The sequence below is a fragment of the Pungitius pungitius genome, chromosome 3, assembly GCF_949316345.1.
Source record: "Pungitius pungitius chromosome 3, fPunPun2.1, whole genome shotgun sequence".
Classification (NCBI taxonomy): Eukaryota; Metazoa; Chordata; class Actinopteri; order Perciformes; family Gasterosteidae; genus Pungitius; species Pungitius pungitius.
The window spans coordinates 13,517,732-13,540,708 of record NC_084902.1 but is presented as its reverse complement, the minus strand read 5'-3'; the positions used below and the strand labels follow the sequence as shown (position 1 = coordinate 13,540,708).

General features: G+C 41.8%; 1 protein-coding gene across 1 annotated transcript in view; it reads right to left on the bottom strand.

Annotated features, from left to right (window-relative positions):
- stard13b (StAR related lipid transfer domain containing 13b) overlaps positions 1–22,977 on the bottom strand; it is a 52,772-nt gene that overhangs the window by 28,605 nt on the left and 1,190 nt on the right. Inside the window, exons 2-5 of the mRNA XM_037469332.2 lie at positions 21,844–22,912; positions 15,514–15,657; positions 14,291–14,437; positions 9,505–9,538 (exon numbers count right to left, since the gene is read on the bottom strand). Of these exons, the coding sequence (XP_037325229.2) occupies positions 9,505–9,538; positions 14,291–14,437; positions 15,514–15,657; positions 21,844–22,794 (1,276 nt within the window). The 5' untranslated portion in view covers positions 22,795–22,912. The remainder of the gene's footprint in view (positions 1–9,504; positions 9,539–14,290; positions 14,438–15,513; positions 15,658–21,843; positions 22,913–22,977) is intronic.

Sequence of the window (22,977 nt, the reverse complement as noted above, 5' to 3'; positions counted from 1 at the left end):
AACGGCCCCTGAAGGCATCACAGGCTGCAAAGGCTCAACAACCCACCACATACACAAATGTAGCTCTCAAATGACACAGTACAAAACAGAGCGATCACTTTCTCCTATCCGGCTGCAAACTTCATTATCCTGTAAAAAACAATAAGATGTCAAAGGAAAAACTACAGAAATGTTCCATAATACTGAATACTCACAATAATACTGTGGCAATCATAACAAGTGAACACAAGTTAATTCTTCTCAAACTATTTTTTAAAGTGTTTCTCTGGAGTCTTTTTTACCTGCTGGTACTTTTTGTGGATGCGTCCTAAACAATTGACTGACACAGACCTATTTATTAACTATTATTAGGGTGTTGACCTATATCCCCCATCAGCAGAATTTCCTCTATTATTTTAAAGCTTAGCGAGAGTGCTGCAGTTTTCCCCAGGTAGGCTGGAGAAGGTCAACCCTTGCACGGGAACATAGGTTTAGTTTCAGCACCATTTACTTATGGTAATATTTTGCGCCGCAGATTTGGAACAGCCAATAAAACCTCAGCTTATGTGCAACAATTAAACATAAATTGCATACTAGACAGTAGCTTCAGTAATGATTATACCATAATAATAATTACTTAAGAGAGTTGATATCACATCGGCTGTATTTATTTCTTGCACGCCAGCTGGGATTACTGTTGTAACAGGTTTGAAACCTACACACAGAAGATTGACAGTTTGTTTAAATGAACATGTCTCTGCAGACCTTAGTTGGCCCTCTCTTTATGAAGCTGAGCAAACATTACTTCATTTCAATGAGGAGATAAACCCATTTGCCACTGATCAGGACTGGTGATTACGAATTATAAGAAGGTCCCACAGCTGGATATCTGTGCACCGAAAGAGTGTGTGACTGAGGGGAGAACAACACTAATGATTTCATTTCTTCTGAAAGGGAAATCAAGTGCAGCCATGAGTGGAGGGCTGTGATTTTACTGGATCTGACATGAAAACATTAACATCTACAATTTCTTGGTTAACAAACTCTACTCAAGGCTGTAGAGAAAATAAGAGGTGTTTTTACCCTGGTGAGGGAACTAAATAAGCGTTTGACAGCTTTTAATTTATTTCAATTGAACTGAGTTTGTCACCGTTACTTTTAGAGAACCTGTTCACCAGAGATCATCCGCACACTGCTATTTTCAGCCCCTCTTGTTGAGATCCCAGGACAGAAAATATGCACACTTGTCAGAAGAAGCTGTTTCATTTGATCCTGTGACTTTTGAGGAAGGGTCAATGTTTGGCCCAGACAAGCATCTTTTTTACGCTGCTTAACTGGACCAGGAAGCGTGCCGAGAAAAAGCTGGAAAACACTAACAAACGCACACAATTTAACACAGAACGGTGAATAAAATATCTATTTTCATCTATTCCCTATAAGGTGCAAGCCTTGACCAAAAAAAATATAAGTTACTGGGTTATTTCATAAAGAACCAATAAAACAGTCTTCAAAACATCATCTCTCCAGCATTTTATAAATCCTTCGGTCTGACACGAGTTGCAAACAGGATAATGGAAGAATGTAATATTATGAAAACAGGGTGCTCTAACAGTCAGGAATGGGCAGACGCACAATACCGTCCCTGCATGTCATCCCCCATGTGTTAAAGTGATGGAGGAAATGGAGCAGCATGGCTCTGACTTCTCTCTGACATAAGTAACCAGAGAGGAACACCACCCACTGCTGTGCATTTCCTCCCCCCCACACCCAACCCATCTCCCAAAACATTCACTTGTACAATAAAGATGAGCATTATCGCTCCGACGATCATTGCGGTTAGCTGATGACTTTGCCTCTGGAGCAGACCATTGGCAGTGGAAGATAAAGCAGATGCAAGGAGAGGAAACATCAATCAGCTTGGGAATGTTTTCCCTTCGCTGACTCACCCACTTTGTTTGTTTTGGCCGGGCAGCTGAGAGAAAGCGCCCGTTTTCTCCCTAACAACTGGCACATCTTCTGGGCTTTTTTTTGGTCCTCTCTCTCTCTCTCTCTCGCCATTGCCCTCCTCCCCACACAGAGATAAACACACAGATTTGTATTTGTACTCAAGTTATCTAAATTGCTGTGTGTGTGTGTGTGTGTGTGTGTGTGTGTGTGTGTGTGTGTGTGTGTGTGTGTGTGTGTGTGCGTGCGTGTGTGTGTGTGTGCGTGTGTGTGTCTATGCTGTGTCCGGGTCTGGCGACTGCTGCAGTGGGAAAATCCCAAATGTGAGGAAACTGGTTTCTCCTCCGTTATTTGGGTCACGTTGTTGGCCAGGAGGTCTTAAACCAGTCACCCTCCCACCCCCAATAATAGTTTGGGAGATTGCTCTTCCCAGCCTAATGGAAACAAGGCTCGGGGAGCAAAGAGTGGGGAGATCTCCCCTCCATCTCCACCCCGGCCCCTGAGGGCTCGTCCCAGGCATGTGCTATACATTTCCTGACAATATATATTCCCAAGTCTAGTTCATTTTTCCAGAGGAGCCACACATGTGGTGTATATCTGCGTTTAGATTATGGGAGAAGGAGGAGCTGACTTTGGTACCAATCCATTAAAGTGGCCATTAATTCTCTTTTCTTACAGGGCCACGTCTTGGAAGGTTTCTACATTCAGTGGAGGTTGTTCTTGACAGAATCATTCATTACCAAACAAATTATCAATTCCATAGGAACTGTATTCAAAATAGAGATTTTCACATGACCCACCTATAACGTTTAATCCAAATATTCCCACATCTGCAGTTTCTCTCATAACGTGAGGACCAGAAGTGCGAGCTTGCAGGGGTCAAAGTTGGTATTAAGAGGCACGAGGAATGTAAAACTGTCATGACAAGCGTACGTGCCTATTGTTTCATTGAATGACAAAGCATGTAATGCCGTCGGGGGGGGGAATCTGTTAAGGCGGTGTTGCCCACAAAAATGCATGGGAAAACATTTACACCGCTGTCCAGCACCTGGTTTCTATTAAAGCAATGAGGATCTAATCACAGAGGTGCATTTCTCTCTCAATCACTCTCACTGTCTCCATTTCACTCTTTTTCTCACAGAAGTGGTAGAAGGAAAACAAGCTTGTGTTTAATTGATTATAAGTAGTTTTAAAGCTGATTTTAAGTCTTAAGGACTAATTTTCATCACCTTTCTTTTGATTTGAAAGGCACACCTTGGGATTTTTGCTCCAGCATCCTCTCAGCAATCACTGATGAATACAGCTAACATAATAACTCTTCATAAATTACAGCTTACTGTATCATGAGACTGGCCTTTCAAACAGGAAGTCAATGTTTATATTTCAAAAATGACGTTCATCCATGGAGAGAAACTGGAGTGTTGACAGCTGTTTAAAATTAAATCTACAGTAGAGCTTGTAGATCCCTTCCTATGACAAATGTCTGATATTTTGAGTCCTGATAATATTACAGTTTTAGCTGAAAGGTCTCAAGCAGCTACCCATGATACTCAAAACAATAACAGAAAAGAACAATTTCATCTATTAGAAACCAAACTTCCTTATTTGCCAACAGTTTGTCAAAGTGTTTTTACAAAAATCCTCTTTGGTTAGCAACCATTTTGGTGAATTAAATACAATTGTGCATGAGCAGGGGCGACTCTTCTGGTCACAAAAATAAGTTTGCATGGAAAAGCAGATTGAGATCGACAAAAACAAAGAGGATGATGGACAAAATGTCAGTTCAGGGCTTCAAAATGACAGACTACAAACCAAGTTGGGATGTCCAGCAGACTACATCAACTTCTTCTAAACAGTCTATGCTGCAATAAAGCCAATTGAGCTTCCGTCATCTATCACTAAGACATCAGCTAATTCATGATCAGTTCTAATATTGATGCGTGTTGGGTGTCCCTGTCCTTCATTCTGCTCAACTCAGCCATGCTAAGCTGGGAGCACAGTGCAGGTATTGTTTTCAAACTGAGATAAAAACAGGTCCTGCTGGGCTCTTAACTTTTAAAGCTGCTGAGCAGAGAGGACACAGGAAGTCTGCTCTGCCTCAGCCTGCTATTGCTCTTTGATTACTGAGCCAAATTGTTTAATCAGGTCTAAAAACCACAAGAAAGCTGGAGTGCCACACTGCCCCGGGACAGAGGCTCTTTTTACGGCGCGCTGACTTTTTTGTTGTCCGGGTGCAAGTGGAAGTGCAGAAGCTATGTAAATCTAAGTAGCATGGTTGCTTCCGGCCTTGCTTTGCTGCAGAAGGACACAGTGTTTGGTGTGAGCTGTGCCACGCGCACAGACAACCCAAGCATGGGGAGGCGAGGGCTGCACGCCCAGACTCTGTACCTCCCTGCAACATCTGGAATCTCTGTGGTTTATGTGGGAAATTTGGGAGACCATTGTGGTTGCTGCAGCTGAACCGACCTTAAGGAAATGTTCTTGGCTTGGATACTGTGTGTGTGTGTGTGTGTGTGTGTGCTGGAGAACTGAGGAACTACAAAGTGGAGCAGCAGATAAAGCTGAAAAAGGAGTCATTCCTTGGTTTTGTTTCTACGCCGAGTGGTGAGCATTCGTAAGAAAGGTGCACACACACAAACTCGCATAAAAGGAGATATTAGGACTACAGCCGGTTGACCTTTGTGACTAAATCCTGGCGCATGGCCATGAGGTAGTGTGACCGTCCGGCCTCATTACTTCCCAAATCTGCTTTCTGCTTTTCAGTTGGCATCTCCAACCTGCAAGCTTTTGTTTTGCCTCGTCCACACGCACGCACACACTGCCTGTCCCCCTGTAACTGGCCTGCATCCCCACACAGCATCCTCTTTCCACTTGACTTAACAAAACCCGAGCCTAAATTCCTTCAGACACACACACACACACACGCAGAAAACATTCTCACCTTTGTCGTTTTTTGGGAAGATGATCCCCAAAAGAATTTATTGCTTATAATATATTCATCTTTTCTAATTGTTAGTGTGAAAATAATTAAGAATCTGATCATTAAACCTGTTTCTACAACAATAAAACTGCTGGATAATAAAGTGTCCGTCTAAACGCCTCTATGAACAAAACAACAGGATGCAGCCAGATGCTTTGTACTTGGCAATACGTTGGGCCTAAACATGATAGTTACCGTTGAACATGAGCACCTCATTCCCTAAAAGAGCCTTGAAGATATATTTGAATAGTATTTTATGTGTCATAGCTACAATATTTGCAATGAAAATGTTAAAATTGTAATAAAAACGTGGTCCTACTAAAAAGTTCCTGTATGATTGTATATAAATTGCATATAAAAAGAACGTCTAGAAATACTACCAGGCTTCCCCCGCTGCCCCCCCCACCCCCTTCTCCCTGTCAAACAGCCGAGTTGGCCTCTGCACTCAGGAAACCACAAGTCATTTTCCATCTCTGCAAGTGTGGAATTTTTCATCCACTCGTCATGCCAACAGCACCCTTTGTAGTCTGAGCTGGATCTACCGGTGACGACTTGCTTGTAAATTTAGAGCATGATGTCACTGACCTGGCACCTGTAAGCCCACGGAGCGCAACTAACGCTACAATCTCATGAAGCTTTATATCCATGCAGCTACAAATGCCAGCTTTAAATCAAGACGCGTCCAGGTCTTTCTTTAATTTGTCAAATATCAGATGAAAACTACAATATTTAGCCAGTTTCAAACATGGCGGAAAGACATGTGCAAAGGTTGCCTTTTTTTCTAGATAATGAATCCACATATTGTGAGAGGTGACAGAGAAGTGAGACTCCAAGTCACGTGAACCAAGTTTAAAACCTCCTTACAGTACGGCTCTTGTCTGTTACCTTCACTAAGAAGACACAAATCTTCCCCTTAGTATTCTCAAACAGATCTACGTTGTCTTCCAGGCCTTCAGGGAATACATTTATTGTAGTTTAATCCAAAATGTTTCCTCTGTTAACACAGAATTGGTCACTGTTAATGCCGTGTTTATGTTGTTACATTTGATGCATGTTGTTACATTTGATGCATGATGCTGACTAAGACCAGAGAAATCTGAATGAGACAGCAGACATCTTAGAAAATGTTGTAGAGAAATCAAATTAAATGGTTTTCCAGGTGGGTGTGAAAGAACATGCACTGTACAGAGCCTGACCTTAACCCCATCCAACATCTTTGGGAGAAACTGGAACACGGACTCCAAGCAGCATGTAAGAAATCATGGATTTGGATGAATCGCATATGGTAGAATTGTTGTAAAATTGTGTGAACATGTTTGTCAAAACATTAAAAAATCCTATTAAAAACATCACTGAGGTCAAAATCCAAAAGGGACCAGTAAATACCAACAGCGTTTAATCCTATTACAGCTCAAACAAGCCAGTCTAATTTGATTTTGTTTTGTTTTTGTTTTGTGATGGTCTGTAACAGGTCTCCCAGAGATAGAGGAAGAGAGACAGTGCAGCTGCCTGAGGTCACAGGCAGCCTCCAACAGCAGGCAGTGACCCAGGGTGAGACTGAAGGCCTGGTCCCTGGGAACAGCTGGGGAACAAGCAGGGGTCAAACATGTGAGACAACCCTGTTGTAATGGAGTAGCAACTATACACATGATATAATGCACAGTGGTGATTCACCTCCTGCTGGACTGGTTAATGGCAGCGTATACTTAATAACTTAATTCAACAATCCAATTGACCTATTAAACAAAAAGTACAGGATGCTCAAAACAAAAAAATCTCCCAAATACTATTTTTATTTCACACATTTGCTGCCTAAGGGGTCCTACATTTACAAATTTCTCTGGTTTTACATATTTAAGTTTATTTGAACACCTCTTTCAACATTCTGGAGCACTCGCCAAGGATACTTTGTTTTCAGCTTGATTAGAAAATCAATAAAAGCAGCAACGCGGCTTTTGGAAATCCATCATTTGACACAGTCTCTGAAGGAAACACGCCTGGATTAAACCTAAACACATCCCTTATCCCTCTTTTCTACGGCGCCAATGTGTGAGGGAGAGACGGCTTAGCGTCGGTTTCCTTCCAAATAGAAAGAAGTCTCCAAGGACTTCACAGTTTCCTCTTTGTTTTTCTCACAATCAGTAGCAGGAGTTTTCTACATTGAAAGTAGATTAGCATATTTATTCACAGAGAGGATCTGTGTAAACGCCATGTCCATCTGTTTGAAAGCAGGTTTAGCAAGGTGACGTTTAGCATAACAATGCACATGACCATTTATTTATGCAAGTCAAGAAGTCGCTGAGTTCTGCGTTACTGCTTCTCTTTGGACCCTGTCAATCTTTCCGTTTGTATAATCTCTTTGCTGCATCTTTATTTGTGCTAGCTGTGAGCGAAATCATCACCATAACCATTACAAAATATTAGGTCTGCCAGCTAAAAACGTGTCTCAGGTCAGACACGTAAATGCAACAGCATCCTCTGACAGAATGTGGACCTCTCAGCAATGCAATGCGGATTCATCCATTTCTTGATTAACATCAATCAGGACAGCAAGATGAACATAGTTGCCTCCTCTCGCCAGAGGAAGCCATTCATTTCCACACTGCAATTAGAGATACTGCAGGGAATAGATGTCCATACAAATTACCCCGTGTGAGAGGGACTTTTGGCACATCATCTACTCAAGACTTGAAAAATGTTCTATACACGCCGAGTAATGCCTTCAGAAAATAAACATTTGAGAGGGAGGATTAAGCTTTCTTTCCTCCCTCCATGGACCAAATCTTCTCTGAGCATATCCATATGCGGTTGTAGGATGGAGCTCGGGGCTTTGTTTTTTTGCCTCAGGAAAAACAAGACAAACTATACAAAAGGCTATAAAAGGTCCACTGTTTTCACTAAAAATTCCTTAGTCTTAAATAAATGAAAACAAGTAGAAAGAGTTTGGAGATCCCCCAAACTATTTTTTAACACTCTCATTGCTTTCTTTAATTCTTAATGGTGCAGCGCTTACTATCACTAACAGGCCATATTGTAGCAGAATTTACGTCCGTTATAACCGCTGCAGAGCTGTGATTTGAATGCAAAGTCGATCAATTGAACTTAAGATACATGTTCCTGTTCTTTTATTGATCAACATTGTAGATGCATAATTGTTGCACACATTCTTCTTTAATTGCTTGCTATTGTTAACTGTGTTACTTTATTTACACAGCATAGCTGTCAATATGAATGGTGGGTGTACTTGCAAACGCAATGAATGTGCAAACAATGTACATGTAAGAGCAATAAAAAGAAGCAGCACATTCATAGCTTTCTCACTGCTGCTTTGCTATGTTGGATCGGGAGCCAAAGAATATGCTTTTTTCTCCTCAACAATGTTATTTCAAGGAGGTGGAAGGCATTGTTATAGAACATACTGAGAACCACCTGGTCACCACGTATCTGCGTCATAAAAGAGGTCTCCGTAGCGCAGCTGTAAAGCACATCAGGGAATATTGCACCTGTGTCTGACTCTCTGACTCCAGCTTTGTCCTTTTTAACAACATTCCGGGCTTTCATTCAGTTATTTCATCTTTAGATGATTTCATTAAGTTCATGATTAAGTATATTGTTGATAGTGACACCATCTCTAGTCCGGTTAGTTTTAGCCAAGGCAGCTGGCTAAAAGGGAGAGAATGCACACAACTTGCTAAAAAAAAAATCATTGGTTGGGAAATGAGAATGATAAATGTCTTTGAAAATCTCAAAGCCGTGTTGACAAACTTGTTGACGTTATTCACGGTGGTCTCACAATGGTTTCCAAGAATGACAGGGACATCGGTCCCAGCGCATATCTCTTATACACCAGCAGACCACATTTTGCTGCTGCATAAAAGTGACATGGAATTTTTCCAGGCCATAATGTCCACTTGTCCGTTACCATCATGCACAACAGAGGTCATGTGAGAGTGCAACCTGAGCTCAAAATGGCATCCCTCCAAATCCCGCAGCTGCCCCCCAAGGGCCATTTCACACAGGCCAAATATTTCCCCTCAGCAAAACATAAAACAATGATCCGGCACGCTGCCTAATTTTAACAGCATCCCGCCAAGTGACGAACACAAAGAAGGCGTTTAAAATAAAAGACATTCTTGAGAGCCCGGCCGGGAGGGAGGGAGCTGACACCTGCGGCTGTCAGTCTTGTTAACATATTTTCTGAGGCCTGAGCGATGCCACCAGGCATCCGGGACACAGTTCAGGATCAACTTGCAGAGATATTTTCATGATATGAAATCTACTCTCTGCGATACAAATGGATATTTATAGAACTTTCTAATATCCACAAGGTCGCTGTAGTTATCACATCTTCTGATGTTTGCTTCTACCTGCTAAACCTGGTGCTCATCCGGCCTGCATCGAGCAAAGAGGAAGAGAAACATACCTGGCCAGGTCAGCCAGTGCATCTCAGACTAATGACGGATGGACGGAATACCTGCTCAAGACCCGAGGATCAACGCTGATCCGTTCTTGTGTGTCGCTTTAGTGTTAACCTCTGGGGGAGCAATCGAAGCCCATTGCGTCATAAAAAATGGCAGAAAAAAACATGAATACAGTCTTACCTGCCCCTGTTGCGTTGGTCGTCTTATTGAACATCTAGAAAACAAAATGAAATAACAAGCTATTAGTAACCATAGCCCAGTACAACCATTCTAAGGAGAGGAATGGAAGAGGGATTCAAACAAGGTCATTGCAATTCTTTTGCTTTGGCTTTCTGACAAAAACACATCATTTGGCCGTGTAAACAATTAAAGGCCCAGACCCAGTTCCCGGAATTCAGGGATAAAGGATGTCGACCTGCCTTCTGTGTAATAACTGCTGAAATGGTAACGAAGAGAATCTGTTTCATACTTGTTAACTCCGGCCGGCTTTCCCAAAATAATCTGTGGAGTTGTTAATCCAGGAAATGAAAAACAAGTAATGATACACCATGAGATTCAAATTTATTGCTGAAGATTATTGGAAATTGAAATTGAAGCGTATAGTTAAATTGTTCGTAATAAAGAGAGGGTTGCAAGGAAATGGACGATACATACTTACAATTCTACTAAATGAAAATGAATTAGAAAACAGGATTCTCACTTACCATAACGCACGATACATTTTAAGTACAATGTGATTTGTGAATGTGAACAGAGCCAAATAACACAGTGTTTATCTTCCGCAATCAGGATCCCAATATGCCAAACATAAAGCTGTAAAAACCACAGTCCTGGCGACCACTTTCCCTTCTTATATACAACCTATGCTTAACCCAGTGGTTCATTTAGCAGGTGATAAGTGATTGCCCTGGGCCAGAGGAATGAGAGCGTCTTCTTGATATGGACAAGGATCGCCTTCCCTTTCCTTTGCCAAACTTTCTTTTCGGTTTCCCCCCAGAGGCCCATGGTCTGATTTACACTCTTGCTTTCACTGTTCCCACGATTTTAGGCCCAGAAAAAACGTTGCCACGACTCCTATCCAGGTTTGCAATACCGTTGACTCCTCGTCATGCCATCAACCCACATGGTGCCGATTCAAATTTCCATCAACGTAACTGCAGAGGTTTTATTGGTCAGTTGGACTCAACATAAGAAATGAGTTGTTTACCGCATGTTTTATAAAGGCACTGCCCCCCAGATGCGCTGGCAGTGTAAAGAAGCACTTGGCCGGTTAAACGGCCTCCTACGGCTGCCATTCTGCTGTGACAACAAACAACAGAAACACCTGATAGGCTGGATTAAACGGGACAGGTGTTTATGTTGGAGCGCTATCTGTCTTTGTTACACGGTCTCTAACACTGCTAGGCCACCCCGGCATGAGGTCCGGCACAGCGTATCCAAACACTACTGAAATAGAGGTTTGATGCTCAAAACCCACACGTTTCATTATAGGGAGGTGAATGCAACGAGCCTTATCAGTTAGTCCCCACGGACTAGATTTAGACCCAGTTTCAGAAATAAACTTGCAATAATTAGCACTCCGAAAACCGGATGCCGGGCCCCAGTGGAGATGTGCCGGTTTGACTGGGCTTCAAAAACTCCATCACATAACTGTCTTTTTTAACAGTCAAGAGAACTTATTTCCTCCCGGCACACGTAGAGTGCTGACCAAATTTTAATGCATCAGCGTAGTTCAGTTCCATGGCAGCCCGATAGTGGACACATGTCAAAGGTTGCAGTTCCGGAAAAGTGACATTGTCCAAGCAGGAGCAGCAGGAGCAGCAGGAGCAGCTTTAAAAGTGGTTGTCTTCGCTTTCACCAGCGACTATGTTTACACGGGGGGACAGGTCCGTGAGGGTGAATGATGGCGGCTGTCCGAGCAAAAATGACACCTTGACTGAGTCAACAGGGCACAGGACCGGTCGGACCGAATGACAATCTCTGTCAACACCAATTAAAGAAGGAATCCTCAAACTAAATACATCTCTAACCACCAAAAATAAAACATAATAAAGAACTAGCCTCAACATTGGACTGAAGATAACTAGTATCAACTGTTATCATTTATAATAGTTAATTTCTTTCAAAAATACAGAAAAATGACCATTATATTTATCCGAACCCCAAGATTACGTTTTCACATTGCTTTGTCTTGTAGGACAAATAGTTAAAATCTCAAAGATATGTAAATTTACTAAAAGGAACTTTTAACTCACTGAAGTCTTTATATGATGAAAGCAAATCAGACTATTGGCTACTTGTATGTAGTTATGTTGTAGCAGATGGAGGGGAGTGGTGGTAGAAGGGAGGTATGTTGCGGCCCGGTGGTTCCACCCCCGAGCCTCTATGGACCCCCCCCCCGCCTAACGAGGAGAGGCTGCCGGCAATCAGGGCAGGAGGAACCCAGGCATAAAGCAAGCAGGGAGAGTGAAGGACGGTGTGGGAGTGGGACAGAGTGGAGAGAGGTGCGGAGACAGCGAGGGAACCAATGTAAAACTGAGATAAACTAACCCCCCCCGGTGTATCGACCCCTTTGGACGAGGACCCGATTGGTGAATGACCCGTGGACGTGTGGACCCGACGACGGGGGAACGGTGAAGTGTGGCTAAACCTCCCTCATTGCCTCCAATAAAAAACTACCAACTGCACTCCTGGTGCCGGCGTGTCTGATTGAGCGTGTGACGTGGACACCCCCTCCCCTGGGCGTGCCACAATGTATTTCAAAGGATCCAATTCCCCGTAGAATCAGACAAAGCAATTTGCAGTTGTAGTTGTGGCCTCACTGCTGCCGCTTAGACGCTGCTGCACTAAAGAGAGAGCTCTTCAAAAAGGGATCCTGGAATGATTTTTATTTTTAAGGACTTCCAAAATCAACACATGAAAAACTGCAACTTTGTTGGGCACTAAAAATACAGTATCAGTTGATAATTAAATTGACCAACAAATAATTTTGTCTGTTTTGTCTGTATTAACATGTATTATCATTTTGGAGCAATACTTTAGATGATAATCCCGTTAATATGGTCAGTCAGTAGACTGTATGACAATACAGCTGCATAAAAGCAGCTCATCAGTTATGAATATATATATATACCTTACCTTATTATGTAAGTAATGGTATGATGAATAAACAAACCTTCTGTATATAAACATACATATCTCCCTCCATGAGACAAAATCTCAGTCAACATGAACACATTCCAGCTAAGATTATCTCTGCCTGCATGATGTGCAGCAGATTGAGAGAGATTTGAGCTGCATTCCAGTTTTTAAAGACCATCCAGAACTGGCGGAGTCAAAGGTTGTCGGACAGGTGCCAAAAACCAGACACATTGAATCCATACCTGCTGTTCAGGCAGGTTGTACTGGCTCACACTTTGGTCTGTTTATTCTTAGACTCAGAGACTGTGATTCAATCTGTTTTGCATTCTCGCTCACTGCTGTCAGAGGTTTCATACGGACTCCAGAGCTCTCATGGAAGACTCCGGGGAGGAACTCTTTGCATGTGCAAAGCTGCTGACATTTCGCCTCATCTGTTTTGGGACACTTTACAGGGTCACGCTCAAGCCAGTGAACAAACTTAAAGGAATGGTTGGACATTTTGGGGAAAACATTAATTTGCATGCAGGTGTTGCTGGTGCATCGGGTTACCACAGCCAGGCTTGCTCTTATAACATGTGATCTCATTATATTCAAGGTTATACTGCAGTCAAAATACTCTTGACTGTAACATATGTACATTCCCAGCTGTCCTCATCCAAACTTTAACCCACGTTGCTATTATTTTCAATTATGGTTTCCATGAAAAAGACAGTTCTGAGAAATAAGCTTCATTTCATTTGAAGAACCCAGTGGCCACAGGAAAAATGACCTCCTTTAACTGTTGAAGCTTAACTCTTTCTCATAGGAACAACTTTTATGTGATTCCAACTTTCTGCAAGTCTACGAAATATAGTATCAAAGATATATGACAAGGTAAGATGGCAAAAAATGATATCACTAAATTCAATTGTAAGTGTTAGAGAGTCTGACCCGCAGCGTTGGAGTTTTCTCTCATAAGCAGTTTGTTTGCCATCCCATTGCAGCGGAGCCATCAAGCACAGAGCTGAAAGGCTTTGGATTTAAACCCGCCCTGCATTCTGCAAATCTCTCCGTTGTCTGTTTCTAAGGGTTAAGGGTCGCTGAATGGTGACAATTATATACTTTGTCCAGCAGAAGTGAGTCGTGCTTGTTTAAGAATGCCAAAGCTCACCTTATTCTCAACAGACAACTCAAATATTTACTGATGTAGAGAGCAGCTGAACAGACGGGAATGTCCGAATTTCAGGTGACTAGAGATGGATTTCGCTGAAGAAATCTTTTCTTTTTTGGCTTCTGTCGACACAGTGATCATGACACAGCGTCCAAATATGGAATTGTAAAATGTTGTTTTCACAGTGTGACTTATTTATGAAGTAAACTCATAAGAAAGCGTCACATATATTTTTCTAATAATTAACTCTATATAATTATATAGTCATTTAATTTCTTACTCTCAGTTAACCAATAAAATCAAAAAGGAGTACAAACATTAAGAGGATTTAGATAGCATCTGGGGAGAAAGACAGCATATTTTCAAAACATTATGTCTAAATCCAAACTTTTCAGCAACGCAATATTACGCAATCCTTTTCAGATTCATCTATGAAAAGATGAGACCTGTGAGTTGGCCGGGAGAAGGACTTGAAGTTCAGGATATAAACATGTCATTGCCTTCCTCCAAAAATGCTTAAGGCAGATTTGAGCTAGGAAAAATAAAAACATGTGCAGCCAGTTGTGGAGATTAACTCGAAGGAATTTAGCAGCTCACAACCTTAAAGATGAGAGGGTGACAACATTGCAAACCGCAGGGCCTCTGCAGCAATCTGTTAATCTCAAGTAAACTCACCGTCTTCTTGGTCATTGCTCTCGTTCCCATCGAGGCGCCGGGAGGAGCAGAGGACCGGCCCTGGCTCGGACATTCCCCTCCGCCTGGTTGTTTGAGGACTTGGTTGTCCGGGGCTTGGTTCAACGTGGACTTGGAAACAGCTCCACACTGCAACAACATCACAACAACAGTCAGAGGCTGGATCCGTCTCTGGCTGGCTGAACAGACTGGGACAGGATGGACTCAACGGCGGCCAGGGGAAAAGAAAACAAGAGGCTGAGGTCAACGGCTGGGGAAGTGAAATCTCCACTCTCAATTCGGCTTGACAGTAGAACACAAAAGAGCCTGTATGCGCGGATCTTCTTTTGAGAGGACAGAGATTATGACCTCGTCAAATAGCCCAGTAAAGATGTCTCGTCCTGCCCAGTTGCCTGTCATTGCTTAAAGCAAGTAATAGTGGATGCCTGGGATGGTTATGCAGATGCCCGGGAGGCATGTGAGCCTCTCTCGACCATTCCTAATGGAGCAAATCATACAAACAGCATTCAGTACAATAGCTTCTCTGTGCGGTACATACATATGGACGCCGAAAGAGCACTTTTGTTCCCGAATGCTAACTCTGGAGGGATATTTCATGAAGCATGCCACCATGAGTGGAGCCCTTTTTAGGGACGGATCTGCTCGGTCCCGAACCTCAACAACACAATGGCTGTCTGTTCCTGGCGCACCAATCTGACCAGGATGAAGCCCTGCAACTCCCAGTATCACATCTGAGAGCTGCAGATGTACATCACGAATCCGACTTAAGACGGAAGGACACTATGAGAGGGCCTGACAAAGGGCATTGTTTCGCAGTCCTGAGATCACACTGAATTTCAACATATTGGGTTTATGGATTTGAGAGAGCTGGTTTCAATCCGAACCCAATGTAGACAACTTTTAAAACTCAACGTGGACAGGTTTTTCCCAGGTTTGAATAATCCATCAGCCTTTTCCTACACACAGAGTAAATTGATTTGGCAGAGTTCACAAGCATGACCAAGTATGCAGCGCACAATTCACAGGAATGTGTACAGTTCCAACCGTGACAGTGCGCATACTATTAGGTACCGCATGCTGCTTTTCATAACACAGCTAAGAGTTTTATAGGTCAAAAGGTAAAAAGCTCTTGTCAAACCCTTTGGCAGCATAGTGTTAGCTCGAGTGACAGCAGTCGTGATCCCGGCCTGTTTGCACACACTCACCTGTTTCTTGCGGGTGGTGCAGGGTGTGTCGGAGGGAGAGGAGTTTGCACTCAGCGCCTCCTCAATGTCTAGATTAAGCTGGTCCAGTTTCCTCATCAGCTGGCTCATTGACTCTGACCAGGGAGACATGACCTGCGCCGACTCCTGTTGGTAATCAGAGACGCAGTGATTTAAGACAAGCTACTGCTGCTATAAAAGTTTTATTTAAAAGTTTGTATTTAGTTATCTACTTTTTAACTGCATTCTCAGATTTTCCCCCACAAAGGCAACCTTTTTGCATTGTTGAAAGTTAAATTCACAGCAGTAATTAAAATGAAAAAATACTCCTATTTCTAATTCCATAAAATACACGGTGCACATACTCACAACACCACATATTAAATGTTTAGTTATTTGAGGTTAATGTCAAGTAGAGCTGCACACACATTTATCCAAAATAAATAAATAAACAATCATAAGCTTCAGCTAAACTTGATCAAAATCCAAAATTCCGTTACACTCATTTAAATCAGAGATTAAATCTGTTTTTATTATTCTGTTTAGTTCATTGCTTGTCATCCTTGCCAGACTTATTCAACACAAGGGCTTTCGGAGAGGTGGGAGCCTCTGTTGATTAACCTCACTGCCCTGAACTCAAAAATTGTTATAGGCAAACCCCAAAAAAGTATCTTGTAAATTACAGATGCTACATCAGCGGACTTCACTGCAGCCACACGTGGAAATGTGATCTCCTCCGCTGTGTCTCAGGGTGAAAGAGCAAAGGAGGAAGGCTCCAGACATGTGTGCCCCACAGAGTGGGATGGAATTCCCTGCACTGGCTTTCACTGCTACCCAGACGCACCGTGTGTATAAATAGATCCTCTTCACACAGAAGCTGAAGCTGTGTCTGAGGAGCTGGAGATCCAGCCTCATTAATCAGCACCTCAGTCACCAAGGAGCACATTAACATTGTTAATCCGGCATGATGCATACTCATCACTATGTATCATTTTTGAGAATCCCAGAGTGAAATCTCAGAACAAGTTTATTTTTAGAGGATTTCCCTTTAAATGATCTTTTTAAAAATAGTTTTGACACAAAATAATCAGTATTGAGGGAAAGATCTACAATATTTCTGATCTTGAATGATAACTATCCTGTCAATAAGAATTGAAAATGAATTAAAAATGAACAAATGTGGATGGCATAACAGATCTATAACATCTCTGTGTCTACACTACAATGGTTCTGTTTAACGGACTCCAATTTCATTTTTTTTTTAAACTCCTTCACTAGAATCAAAGCTAATTACTGTGACTGAGCCCTGATTACTGCCGGTCACTTCTAAAGAGAGTCATTAATCCATTTATAACATCAAGCCTCTTAAAGCACAATCATTTCATTGAACGAACTCGTCAATAAATATTCTTTTGGAAAACCCCCAAAATATCATCACCTCTAACTTGTATTAGAAATGAAGGCACTGATAATCTATATTGTTGGAAAAAAGAATAGAATATTTAAGAAAAAAAAGTATTCCGGCTCCCTAAATAGTGTGTAAATAAGTGACCAGACCTTGGACGCTCCATTTACCCTGCTGGCCACCCAGTGTCAACTGACTGACTCCGCACTGGGAGGGAATGCCTCTTGCCACTCAATCTCTCAGGAATGACCTAAATCTAGCCAATCCCCTGCTGACCCCTGAGGCTTGAGGGCCCCCCTGGGGTCACTGAGAGAAAAACAAAATGCTATCAATCTCTGCCATGTCTGCCTTCCAAGCTGACCAGGGAATATAACAGGTTGGACATGGGCTCAGTTATAGACAGCTTAATCCTCTGTGTCTGCTTAACAAATATAAGGCATTCACATAAAATAAAAAATGTACTCCACTCTCACTTTACAGCTACCATTGTAATTATTAATACAAGAATAATGTAGATGAACCTTTACTCAAACGTACCTATCCATGTAAGACCTAAAACACGTTCCGCTTGATTCTCGGAAAGTCCTCCATGTTTCTATTTTACAAGATATGTACTTGTTGCTATTTTTGGAATAAGATACTTGGATGGATACTTATTTCTATATTCTAATTTGATACATACTTGTATAAAAAAATATAAATATATATATTTATAAATATATAAAAATATAATATGTTTGGTAATATATTTTCACCCCTAAAACGTATTAATTATAAAGTGACCAGGAACCCAACATGGCTCTAACTTCTGTTTACCATCATTATAAATTAAATTAAGCCAAGTATTGAATTAAAATAAAATCATTTTGAGCTTTCCATTGGTACTTTTAAACCTAAACTCTATTTTCCCATGTTTTGTGTCGAAGGGACTAATGGGGCAGAGGAGCATTTTTTTGGTTTGTTTGTTAATGTGTCATTTGATTTGTTGCTGGGAGAAAACGGTGACCTGGAGTCGGGGAGAGGAGTGCCACTGTGGACGCAGTTGTGTTGAAGTAAAGACTGAAAGTGTGGTTTCAATTTGAGTAAAAGATATTCAATGTCATGGCTGAGTTGTTAGATGATGTCGACAATTGTGACTCAAAGTATTGAGAGTTTGTTGAGCAAAAGACATAATTAACAACAGGCCGTATCAAGCAAAAGGTAAAAAAAGGTTTGATTTATCTGCATTGTCTTTTTCCCAACAGTGTCCGACACTTTTTAGTGAACAGACACAGACAGTGAGGAGTCTACATTGCTGCATGTTTGGAGCATTCTCAGTCAATACTGAAGTCACAGTCACAAGTCACTAAGAACCATGAGGAAATCGGGTTCAGGTTTAAAAATACTGAAGTTTTATTACTTCAAGCTCCAAATAAAACCACACAAAACATATTGGTATAAAACTTTTAGCACATGTGAGTTCTGAACAAATCCTGATGTCTGCACCTCAGTGGATGTACATTCCTCCATCTGAGACCAATTCAACTGGCGAGAACATGGATATTATGTATTGACTTGATTTAATCCAGCAATCCTGCTGAAATGCTGCGACCAAGACATTAGCCTCTTGCTCTGGTGTATGTTTGTGTGTGAAAAGAGGATTGTAGCTCCTCAGGTCAAGAGAAAAAAGTGACAAATATATATATATATATATTGTATAAAAAGGGAAAATGAAAGAAGCAGCAGATCTTGTGCACTGGACTCCTAATTAACCCCTGGAGACAGACAAGGATACATGCAACAAACAGATGCCCCATTCTGGCACATGCTCAAGAGAAATCTGGAACGCATTCACACTGTCTCTTTTCAGTGACATCCCCACGAGTTGCTGGTTAGGAATGTCGCCACTTCTATTTAGAAAGAGACAAATTCTAGAGAGGGCTTGACGCTCAAGTGAGACACTACCCTTGATTCATCTCTTGGTGCCTTTGCCCTCAATCCAGCCCCGGCAATTGTGCGATGTCCTCACACCATGGCAACTGAGCTGGTTGTGAGCCCACTATAACTGTATCAGCGCAAATTGGGCACATTGTGAACCGCAACACAGCGGCTTTGACATGGAAATGAGGAGCTAAGTGTGTGAGTTCTGGGCTCGGTGCCTGGTCTACGCCACCCACAGAGAGTCCCAGAGATCACCATGGAGGTATCGAAAATGTAGCGGGCGGTCATGCGAAAGGCCATCGGCTACCTGGCTACTCGGGCGAATAAATTACAGTCTTAATATCCTCCAATGCTAAACACCAAGTGAACAGCAGGAAGGATAGGTTAAGACAAGTGTGTGTAAAAGTGTAAGATAGAAGCAGGGAGACAACACATACATGCATTCAGTGCCCCCTTAAGGTCAACGTCAATTACTGCACCCATTTGCCATCCTCCTGACGCTTCTCCACTCAAGTACAAAATTCAAACACAGACTAGACTACAAAACAACAATATTTAATTGAATAATTGTTGTTGCATTCTGCATTCAGATAATTTGCCCGTAATTTATAACCCCTCTATTTTGGAGGTGTTGCGTTATTCATGACAATGTATGTGCACTTAAATAATTCATTTTGGTGTTAATTGCTGACATCATTTCGTCTTTTCAGAAATGTTTACACTGCCGGGTTCTAACAGGGATGGAGTTCAAGACTCCTATGCAAATGAAACTCCTATCCAGCCTTATTTAGCATCTTCTTTTTTTGTTAAGCGTTTTATTCATATATATATATATATATATATCTTTTCTAAGAAAATTATTTTCTTATTGTCTAACTTAATTTTTAACTCTGAGTGGGACCTATTCTAAAGAGATTTTCATTTTTTTGAGTGAGTATTGTCTTTATTTCAAAACTAAATACCACATCTGCCAATAGATCCACCGAAATGGATCATTAAATGAGAAGTGTTATTTTTGTGGTTCTGTGGTTGGATATAGTATCTATAGTATCTATGTTTGTGCATGAAGATATATGTAGTCATTTTCACTTATTCATTAAATATACATTATTTCTAGGAAATAAAAAACATTCCGATTGCAATGGCGATGTCCTCATTGCCCCTCACTATTATGACAACAGAGAATATGCTGGGACAACAAGGAAGAAAGACTTATCTGCTTTTCCTTGATGATATTGACAACAGTGTTCCCTGCATTCCTCAATTCTTCTCCAAAACAGCTCACACAAAGCTGGTATAACCTCAACATCTTATTAGACCAACAGACAGAGAAGCTAATCTCCACCACCCGTTTACTCCGCCCTGTTTACATGTCCACCATTCATTGCAGTTCGTTTAGAAAAGGATGACAGTTATACGTTACTGGATATGTTCCCACCAGTGACGCAGTTGAACATATGTTCACCCATTAAAAGGGTAACACAAATCAGGGAGGGGGTTAAGAGTACGGTTACAACCATTGTCAAGCCAGAAGTTGTGTAAAAAAAGAGACTGAAATGTGCCTTGATTTGTAAAAGATTAAGAGAGCCTTCAGCACCACAAAGGGATCTGTCCAAATACTGCTGCCTGCTGAGGGAGTGGAGAGAAAGCAGAGGCCGCTTGCATTCCTTCGGGATCTGCCTTTCACAGGTACAAATGTGAGATCAGCCTACTCCTACACACAGTCCACCAACTACGCATTATCACAGTGTAATGATGTTTGCTTCATTTGAACAGGCCAGACAAAGCAAGTCCATTTTTCTTTTGGAAACAAGGTATTAAAGGTTTCTATATACAGGTTTATAGTTGCCTTTGACTGATTCATTTTCTACTGGACATTCTTCACCAAACGGTAGCGGCTCTAGAACTGTACTACTAAAATGTGTTCCTTTGATAGCTCAATTAGATGTATTAGATCTTAAACACTATATGACACCAATTTTCATACATCATACACCTCAATAACAACTAGAAAATAATTGTAAAACAAATACATGTGATGCATGTATGAAAATTAGGGCCGGGACTTTAGCGCGTTAATTACGATTAATTAATTACAATGAGAATTAATATTAATTAATTACACAAAAAATAACACATTAAACATTTTTTACGCATTTTTACACTTATTTTTTGCACCGCGGAACGTTTCTCACTGGATGAGTTTCGGAGGACCAATTATACTGGAGCACCAACTAGCGTTCATGACTTCAGACAACAACAAACCACAGTGAACATGAACGAAGAAGCTGACGAGACCGTGTCGGTTGGCCCTGTGAATGGGAAATCTTATTATAATAAACACACGGATGGAAGCGTCGATAAGAGCATGGTTGTGTGCAAGCTGTGCAACAAGGAATTCGCATCGAGCCTCAAGTATCACCTCAACGCAAAACAATTAGCAGCTAGCGTGGACGTTAGCCCGACCCGAGTACAAGGACCCACACCCAACCCACACTGCACCAGATGACTGGTTTAAGGACCAGGGTAACTAAGACCACGTCTGAAAAAATAACCAATGTTCTGAATGTACTTGAAAGTATTGGTCCACTTAAAAAAACATAGTTTACAGAAGGTCTACTTACCTATAGGCTACCTGAAATTTTGAAAGTACTATATTTCTAAATATGCTATTGCTACACGTGTCTGCTGGAATTGGTTGAACAAAAATAAAAATCCATGTGAAAAAAATTACTTCTCACTGTTCTCAATATTTATGCAATTAAAATGCAATTAATTTCGATTAATTAATTACAAAGCCTCTAATTAATTACATTAATATTTTTAATCGAGTCCCGGCCCTAATGAAAATATAAACTTACTTGTGCTTTTTATGAGGTGCTAACAATGGTGTTAAATATTAATGTATAACATATGAAAGAAACCACATGTGGCATTTTACAGTTCCCATGCACGTTTTTTATGAACTCTTTTACAAAGTGGATGCCTTTAAATAAAAAGCAGCATACCTTCGTACTGCTGGTCTCTCCCTCTGCTTCACAACCACAGTGATGGGCCGTGTGGTGGATTCCTGCTCCTCTCCTCTTCTCTTTGTCAATACCTGCGCTCCGCGGTCTGCGATTGACAACATGCTCTCTACTCTGAGGACACTCTGAGAACACGTCGTCGTCGTCGTCACCATCGTCACCGTCATCATCATTGTGATCATCATCGTCCTCCTCCTCCAGCGATGACTCTCCGTTGTCGGAACTGTCGTGGACAAAGGCATGTCCGTCAGCTCCAGAGGGACCCGGCGAGTGTGAGAAAGTGATGGAGCCCGGTTTGTGCTTCACAATGCGTGGGAGATCAAGGGCTCTCAGGCCAGGGACAGGGACAGTTGCAGGGACAGTGAGGATTGGAGTGGATTCCAGATTGAGGACGGGAGACGGGTCCCCAGGAGGCATAAAGTCATGCCCATTTGAGGTTGTCTCTAACGTCTTTAAGGGTGTCTTTACACATCCAAAATTTAAATCCATCACCTGACCAGTATGTTTCTGAACCACCTGGTCCTCTGCATCAGGAACAGGATGCGAACAGTAGTTGTCATCTGTCCAAGGTAACGTGGACACAATACCTGCTTCATGAAGTTGAGCTGAGGCCACTGGGCAGAGGTCCAAGGGGGCTTCACTGAGAACGGTCGACTGTTCCGGGTGCTGTAAGCGCAAAGCTTCATTGGATTCAACATCATCAGGACTGACACAACTAATACTCTCCTTTTGCCTGTGTATGTCTTCATCCGACACCAACAGGGTGCCTTGGGCTACAGGCAGGCAATCATCCCCTCTGCGGTTTGCTGAGCCGCTAGCTGACAGAGAGGAGCTTTCTGAGGTTAGCTCCTGTTTTGAGAAGGCAATGTTCTGTAATCCTGAACCTGTCCAACATTGATGTCCCTCCAAATTTTCCCCGGGTGAAATCTCCATTATTGCTTTTTTCTAATGTTTCTCATAGTTTAAAACATAAATCCACAGGTACTTGTGCTTGATGTATCGGGTGGCCATTTTAATCCAAGATTCTCAGTGAAACCACGCAGCAGGTGACCTGAAATAGACAGAACAGAAAACACTGAATGGCACGTAGCACATCTGAGTCAAGCAAGTCAGATG